Raw genomic sequence first — 8,073 nt, 5'->3', positions numbered from 1 at the left:
CCCTCTGTTTTCTCAACCGGAATATCAAGCAGGCAGCATCTGTAGAACAGTTTTGTAGTTGCTGATGTTCCTACATACAAAATAAACCTATTTTAAATTTTTTTGCTTGTATTCTATATTTTCTTCTTAACTGGCTGTTCCTTTCCCCTGCAGACAATGGGTGCATTTTAAAGTTGGTTGTAGATGGACTGTTGACACTTTTTGCAAAATGGAGAGTGTTGCCTTCCACAGAAACTCTTCATCATCTAACAGCTCAGCCTACACGGAGCTCTTGTCTCGGACTGGTTACACAATACTGGCCATTATCATGGGTGTGTTCTCTGTAGGAGGGATCATACTCAATGTCTTGGTAATTGTGGTGACAGTGAGACACAGACAATTGAGGCAGCCACTCAGCTATGCCCTGGTTAACCTGGCTGTTTGTGACCTGGGCTGCGCTGTGTTTGGAGGCCTGCCCACCACAGTAACCAGTGCCATGGGATACTTCAGCCTGGGACGTGTGGGCTGTGTGTTAGAAGCCTTTGCTGTTTCCTTCTTTGGTGAGTCTACTTTTTGTTTTTTTTTCTCACACAGATAAAAGTAGAAATACAGTAATGTGTGCTAGTACAAGCAGAAGTAAGAGCAAGAAATGAGAGGAAAATACCTGCTGTAATATTAGCGGTCATTTTTTGGACTTTCTTATCACTTTTATTTCTTTCGTACGCCGGATGTAGTCATGTGAAAAATTCAGTACAGCCATACTGTTTCCATAGGAATTAAGAAGATCTTGTAATCAGATGCACTTGATTAACTGATTATCAGAAACCTCTATAAAAGCAGAGGTTTCGATAGTTTGCTGCTCTGGAGCATTCAGGTGTGTGTTAATACAATACTGCAATCATCCCAGGAGTGAATGTCCCAGCAAATTTACCCCTAAGTCAGACCGTGCAAAGCTCAGAGAAATTCCAAGAAACCCAAGAGCTCCATCTCAGACTCTACAGGCTTCAGTTAGCATGTTAAATGTTAAAGTTCATGACAGTGCAATTAGTAAAAAAAAAAAATCTGAACAATTCAGTTCAGTTTCGTTTTATTTCTATAGCACCAAATCCCAACAACAGTTGCCTCAAGTATGGCTTGTTTGGAAGGGTTTCCAGGAGAAAGCCTCTTCTCTCTAAAAGAAGATGGCAGCACAGCATCAGTTTGCAAAGTTGCATCTGAACAAACCACAAGATTTCTGGAACAAAGTCCTTTGGACAGATGAGAACAAAGTGGAGATGTTTTGCACAGCGCCACATTTGGTGAAAACCAAACGCAGCACATCAGCACAGAACACTGTGGTGGAGGGGTGATGATTTGGATTTGTTTTGCAGCTACAGGACCTAGACACCGTGCAGTCACTGAGTTGACCATGAACTTCTCTGCATACCAAATTATTCTGGAGTCAAATGTGAGGCCATCTGTCTGACAGCTAAAGCTTGGCTGAAACTGGGTCATGCACCAGGTCAAGCACAGCAGCAAATATACAACAGAATGGCTGAAAAAGGAAAGAGTCAAGATGTTGTTTTTTTTTTTTTTTCAAGTTCCAAGAAAAAAAACAATCATTAAACAATTTACTGTATTTTATGTTTGTTTGTTTTTTATGTCAAATCTAAATGTGGAAACTAAAGGTTAATATCAGGTTATTATATAAGAAATAAGTTAATTTCCTCCAGAAATGTAGCACAAATAACTCAACGTTGTAACTCAACTTTGTGCACAAACTCTATACTTTGAAAGATAAACTGGGACTAAAAAAATGTGCAGTCATAAATTACTCTCTCTCTCTTTTTTTTTGCAGGTATAGCAAGTCTGTGTACAGTAGCAGTCATTTCTGTTGAACGCTACATTGTGGTGTGTTATCCCATGGGTGCAGTCCTGTTCCAGACCAGGTACAATAGCGACCATCAAGATCTGACTTGGAAGCGTCACACATCATACCAAGCATCTCTCTGTTGTCCTCAGGCATGCCGTTGGTGGAGTGGTCCTGTCCTGGGTGTGGTCGTTTGTGTGGAGCACTCCACCTCTGTTTGGGTGGGGAACGTTTGAGTTGGAGGGTGTCCAAACCTCCTGTGCTCCTAACTGGTATAGCCGTGATATTGGGGACATGTCCTACATGATCATGTTCTTTGTCCTTTGTTTTGCTGTGCCCTTTTCCATCATCATGGTGTCCTACTCACGACTTTTATGGACCCTCCACCAGGTGAGCAACACCTGCACATACTGTATGTTTTTGTTGACTGGACTGAAAAAAATAATGTCTTTTGTGCTTGAATTCTTGTGTCCTAGGTGACCAAGCTGCAGGTGTCCGAAACAGGAAGCACAAATCGTGTAGAGGTGCAGGTGGCACGCATGATAGTGGTGATGGTGTTGGCCTTCCTAGTCACCTGGCTGCCATATGCCTCAATGGCTGTCGCTGTCATCATGGACTCCAGTCTATATGTTGACCCTGTCATTGCGACCATACCTGTATACTTTGCAAAAAGCAGCACTGTCTACAACCCTATCATTTATATTTTCATGAACAGACAGGTAAACAGGTTTAACATATATTTAAATTAATATATATTCATAACCAACCATGATCATGTTCTTGTGTATCTTTCTAGTTTCGAGGCTACACTGTTGCTGCTGTTCTGTGTGGATGGAACCCATGGTCCTCAGAGCCACAAACATCTGAGAATGAGACCACTGTTACATCTGTCAGCAAGACCCCCCAAAAAATTGTGCCTGAAAAATCTTTAGAATAGAAATGATCATAATCTCACTCCAGGGGCACCTCCCAGTTATTAAAACAATGTCAAGACAACTTCTCCAATGTACTGCAGGATGCCTTGAAGAAGAAGGCTGTACAAATCTTAAGAAAAAATGTTTCCCTGTATGTTCAAACAGGCTTCTTTTCCTGTTGTCAACACCTTTTATGTATTCTGACAAAAACAAGACGTCTTTCTTGTTCTCCGTCATTGATGTTGTTGATGTGTCATTTCTTTTGACTCCTTTTAAAGACTAAGTTAATTAAAAACTCTTGAAAGTGCACGACATCCTTTAAAACATAAAACCTCAGTGAACAAAATAAAGTCTGCTTACTTAGCTCTGTCAGTCAGTGGTTGGATTATCTATAACAGGGATCCTCAAATCCAGGCCTCAAGGTCCAGGGTCCTGCAGGTTTTAGATGTGTCCCTGATCCAACACATTACCACTACCAGCCTCAGCTGCTGATACTGTGTTTACAATCATCTGTCATCCAGTTTTGATGAGCCAATGTGAACTGTAGCCTCAGCGTCCTCTTCTTAGCTAATGCCACCCAGTGTGGTCTTCCGTTGCTGTAGGCCATCTGCTTCAAGGTTCAATGTGTTTTACATTCAGGGATGCTCTTCTGCATACTTTGGTTGTATCCCCTAACTCTAACAAGTGGTTATTTGAGTTACTGTTGTCTTCCTAAACAGCTTGAAGCAATCTGGCCATTCTCCTCTGACCTCTGGCATCAACAAGGCATTTTCTTCCAGAGAACTGCTGCTCACTGTATATTTTCTTTTTCGGATCATTCTCTGTATACCCTAGTGGTTATGCAGGAAAATCAGCAGATCAGCAGTTTCTGAAATACCCAGACCATGCCATGTTCAAAGAGTCTTAAATCATCTTTCTTCCCAATTCTGAACTTCAGCAGGACATCTTGACTGTGTCTATATGACTTAATGCACTGAGTTGCTGCCATGTGATTGATAGCTGAATTAACAAGTAGTTAAACAGATGTACCTGACAAAGTAGGCAGTGAGTGAATGTTTCTAAATTCTCTGACCAAGCAATTCTTTTGAGTTGCATTATAATTTAGAGGGTTCCCTAATTAAGTGCCCACTGAGCACATTAATCTCCACAAAGAACTAAAGTTGGCAGAAGCTAAACAAGAAATTTAAAGAACATTTTGCAGCAAACTGCTGAGACCCTGTTATAGTAAAGAGCGCTTCATAGCAACATATATTCAAAAGATTTAATTAAGACAAGAAAAAAGTAATTGTATGATTTTTATTTTTTATTAGGTGTACACATCCCCTTTGCTTCTTAAGGTCTGTCCTCAAATACCTCTCACACACCACCAGACCTTTGCCACTTCTATATAACCTTTATGGCTTTCATTGATTAAAAAAAAGAAGAAGAAATCAAAATAATCAGTGTCTTTACTCATTTTGCAACATGATACTTCATTCCAGCCATTTGGATCCAGCATGTTTGTAAAACAGAAAACAACTAAACCTGTGATAAGTTATGTCACAGTTTGATCATTCACAGTCTCTCACAGCGTCCTAAATAAACACAAATGCAATCATACCCATCCTAGTACCATGGCTTTTTATTGATTACAGAAATATTGCTATGACTGTCATTGAAGAAAAGCAAAAAAAAAAAAAAAAAAAAAAAAGCCAGAATGTGAATAGCCGTATCAAACCTGTACACTTTTGTATATACAGAGTGGGGGACCATCTATGTACATGCTACATACTGTCACACTCTGGGAAAATAAGTAGTCCTTCTGACAGGTACTGACACAAGATCATTTTCTGAATCAGTTTAAAAAAATAAAAAAAGATGCAGAAATGACCCCGTCAGTGCTCGAGGTACAGGAAACTCCAATCTACACTCACAGGCCATCTCACAGATACAGTACAAGTTAACATGTCAGCAGATTTTGGTGGATGAAACAGTTGTGTGCTTGAACACCTGGTGCTTGGAGGACTTACTTTGGTCCTGATTTTTTTGGCAGCCTGTAATAAAAAGAGCACGAAACAACAGTGTGTCTGAATGTTTCAAGTCCTGTTAAATACTCAGCCCAGTTAGACAGGCTGCATAACAGTTTCTGCTGTATTATACACTTATTAGTTAAGTCAGATTTGTCATTCAAACTATCTGGTCCCAGTGCTGCCAGCACGTTACACTGTTGCTGCCTTCATGTAAGGTACGGTCTCCAGATGGCAAGGTGGTGTTTGGTGTAGAGATCACGTGATAAGATCATGACGTCTCATGCAAAATTTAAAGGAGGTATTCCTTTTCCAGCAGCAGCTATTTCATATACCAATTAAAAAGACTAGTGTTCAGTACAGAAACATGCTTAGAGATATGACAAGAATGGGCTTGGGTAAGATAGTCTCTTAACAGCAACATCTGGGTCAAATTAACAGAGAATGGATGACACAAACTGACAGGTTTATGCTGAGAAATTATTCTTCACATACATTTTAAACCAACTTTGCAAAGGGTTTCTGGCCACTTCTATCGGGGAAACATATAAGACCATCTGTACCTCACAGCATCCACAAAACGACACAAGGAATAAGTCCTGAGCTCAAGGAATGTGCAACACGTCCCCAGCTAGTCACCTACTTTAAAGACTGAGAACAGCATCCTGGAATTATCTTTACTTCTGACAAGTAAAACATATGATCATATATACAGATTTTAAAAAAACACAGAGTTAGGAAGGGAGAGGTGGGGCTATTGGATGATCCACTCGTGATCTAAAGAGGTAAAATTGGGTGCAAATATGAGGTGTGATCAAATAGTTCTGAGAACTTGTCCATAAAAATCAAAAGTCTTACCTGATTAAAATTTCCCAATAAAGGTCATGGTTTGTGCAATCGGCTTTTTTTTCCTGACCGCTTATAGTGTGCGCTCTGAGATTTCACCATGGACTACAAACCTCTGCTAGAAATATAAGCTTGTTTCAAACCGATGCAGATGTTGCGTGAAGGATCGACGCTGATGACAAGACCTGGTTCTTCAGCTGTTACCAAGGAGTGTTCAGCGGTTTTCAGAGGTCGCAGTTTCTATATCTGAAGGCAGCGTGTCAGGTAAGGAGACCGGGAGCGTGGTTGTCATTTTTTTCAGGATTCACCGGGCTTGTCCAAGATAAGGCTGTCAACGTGGAGTTCTACTGTAATGTCCTGAGGCATCTGAGGGAGAACATTCAGAGGAAACCATCTGAACTGCGGTGCGTCCCGGTGTGTGCCTTCATGTGCCAGTTCAGAGCACGCTGAAACACACATCAACGCAATCTTGGTTTGCGTCCCTGCATTTTCGTCCACTTACCAAACATCAAGATGAAGGGTCATCACTTTAAGGAGATCCGGTATGCGTTGCGGAGGCACAGGTATGGGGCAACAGAACTGGTCTTCTAGTGAGAGAGCTTCTTGTATGCCTATGCACTGCGCTGAAAAAAGTCCAACATGAGATTCGCCAACTTTTTATCAGGCAAGGCTTTGGATTTTTATGGACATGTTCTCAGAATCCTTTGATCACATCCTGTAGAAGAGTTCAACATCAATACCTGCACATCAGACAACAAATCCAGAACACTTCTGAGTCAAGGCAAAAGAGGAGGGAGGTGTCTAATAATAAGCAAGTTAGGATTTGTACACTTTTACCTCTGTCCTTCAACAATAACCTTCGTGTGTACAGAAACAGGAACATCTTGCAGTGTAGTGTTCTTTACAGCATATGAGGATGCGACAAATATAATTCATGTCTATTACTGGTATGTAGACTGCATGTGTTTTTAACTGCAGAGTAATGATTTGTGCAATATATCTGTCCATTTCCTGTCTATGGGTTATGAGTATTTTGTTTTGTTTTGTTTTGTCTATTTGGATCTTCTACATTTCAATATCACTGGTGTGTACTTCACATCCTACTCTGGTTTAGTAACTGATGAGGTAACATAATGACAGCCACCCGGACCTCTAATGGACAATAAGGTGCAAAAATTTATCTCTGTAAACTCCAATGATCTACACACTTTCAAGTGAGCTGTCAGCATGTGAGTGTGTTTAAGAGAGAAAGAGAAAGACAGAGAATGACAGAAAAGCAGAGATTGTATTTAAGGGTTATGTAATAAAGGGTTGAGAGATCAGGCGAGGGTTTAGAGCTGAGGTGCAATATTTAGAGTTTGGATTCAGGCTGAGGTGTGTCATGAAAAAAGCAGAGTTCTACAGCTCAGTCTCTTTATATACAGCAATAGCCTGAAAAGAAAAATCATGAAAGAGACCATCGGGGTTCCAACTCTCTCTTTCTTTGCTTTTCATTCAAGTCCACTTTGACTCCTTCGTCCTTACAGCTCACTCTTACAGCAAGGTCTGTTTTAAAAGTCAGTTCACATCCTGAATACTTCCCTGTATCGGGCAACAGTGGTAGCAGCAGCAAGGAGAATCATATACTCTCCGACTTTTCATCCAGCATCACACACATTTTTTTTTCTTCCATTTTTTTAACGTTTGGGGTTGAGCTGAGTCTTTATGTTTAAGAATGAGTTCTTCAGCCTTACTTTTGTGTGGGTTTATTGTCATTTTGCAGTAATGTGTGTCTTTTTTTTTTGTCAGTATGTGTTTATGTGGCAGGGTGCGTGTGTCACTCCTTCAGTGTGTAGGCGGCAGGGCCGGTGGATGTATGTCTGACAAACAAGCTCCACGTGTCACTGTCCTCCTCCTCTCATCGCCCCCACCGGCACTAAAACAGCACACTCTGTCTCCTGCTCTTCCCTTGGGCTGAGAGAGAGACAGAAAGAGTGAGAGAGACAGATGGAGAGAGGGGAGAGAGTGTGAAAAAACAAACATTTGGTTTTGATTTGGACACAAAAAAACACAGCTGTAAATTTCACGCCAAGCCAGCAACACAAAATATATACTATAGGGCCCAGAAACATTGGATACACACACATGAATGCAGCAGCAATATTTTTCAGTATGATTAATCAACCAACTTTAAAAAATAAAAAGTCAATCAGTCTGGAAAACAATACAAAACAGTGAAAAAAATGTGTGTCACAACTTTCTGGAGCCCACAGTGATTCATTCACTAGTTGATAAACACATAAATTACTTTACTGTAAACCTACAAATTGTTCACTTTCTCTGTATTGACTACTTGATTAAAAAGTTGTCTAGATGCTAGATGTACAATCTATCAGCTGAAAGAGCAACAATGAGGGTCTATGTTGGGTGGAAAGGCCTGGCTCACAGCAAATGTGACAAACCTTTCTTTACTGATCTTGTTTTGTGTACAAGGGGACAA

General features: G+C 40.6%; 2 protein-coding genes across 3 annotated transcripts in view; one reads left to right on the top strand and one right to left on the bottom strand.

Moving 5' to 3' along the window:
• The first annotated feature begins 208 nt into the window (after positions 1-208).
• Positions 209-2,765, top strand: LOC115783584 (parapinopsin-like). Its single transcript, XM_030734476.1, has 5 exons — positions 209-539; positions 1,817-1,907; positions 1,981-2,218; positions 2,305-2,547; positions 2,625-2,765. The coding sequence occupies exons 1-5, from the start codon at positions 209-211 to the stop codon at positions 2,763-2,765; spliced, it is 1,044 nt and encodes a 347-aa protein (XP_030590336.1).
• Positions 2,766-5,823: 3,058 nt separating this feature from the next.
• The window catches only part of LOC115782634 (cyclin-dependent kinase 17-like), a 40,677-nt gene continuing 38,427 nt past the window's right edge, over positions 5,824-8,073 (bottom strand). For both annotated transcript variants that reach the window (XM_030732928.1, XM_030732929.1), the window contains one exon: positions 5,824-7,547. In XM_030732928.1, coding sequence (XP_030588788.1) covers positions 7,510-7,547 — 38 coding nt within the window. In that variant the 3' untranslated portion in view covers positions 5,824-7,509. The remainder of the gene's footprint in view (positions 7,548-8,073) is intronic.

Source organism: Archocentrus centrarchus, chromosome 7, assembly GCF_007364275.1.
Source record: "Archocentrus centrarchus isolate MPI-CPG fArcCen1 chromosome 7, fArcCen1, whole genome shotgun sequence".
NCBI classification, from domain to species: Eukaryota; Metazoa; Chordata; class Actinopteri; order Cichliformes; family Cichlidae; genus Archocentrus; species Archocentrus centrarchus.
The sequence above is the reverse complement of the archived record's forward strand: the minus strand, read 5'-3'. Positions and strand labels throughout refer to the sequence as shown.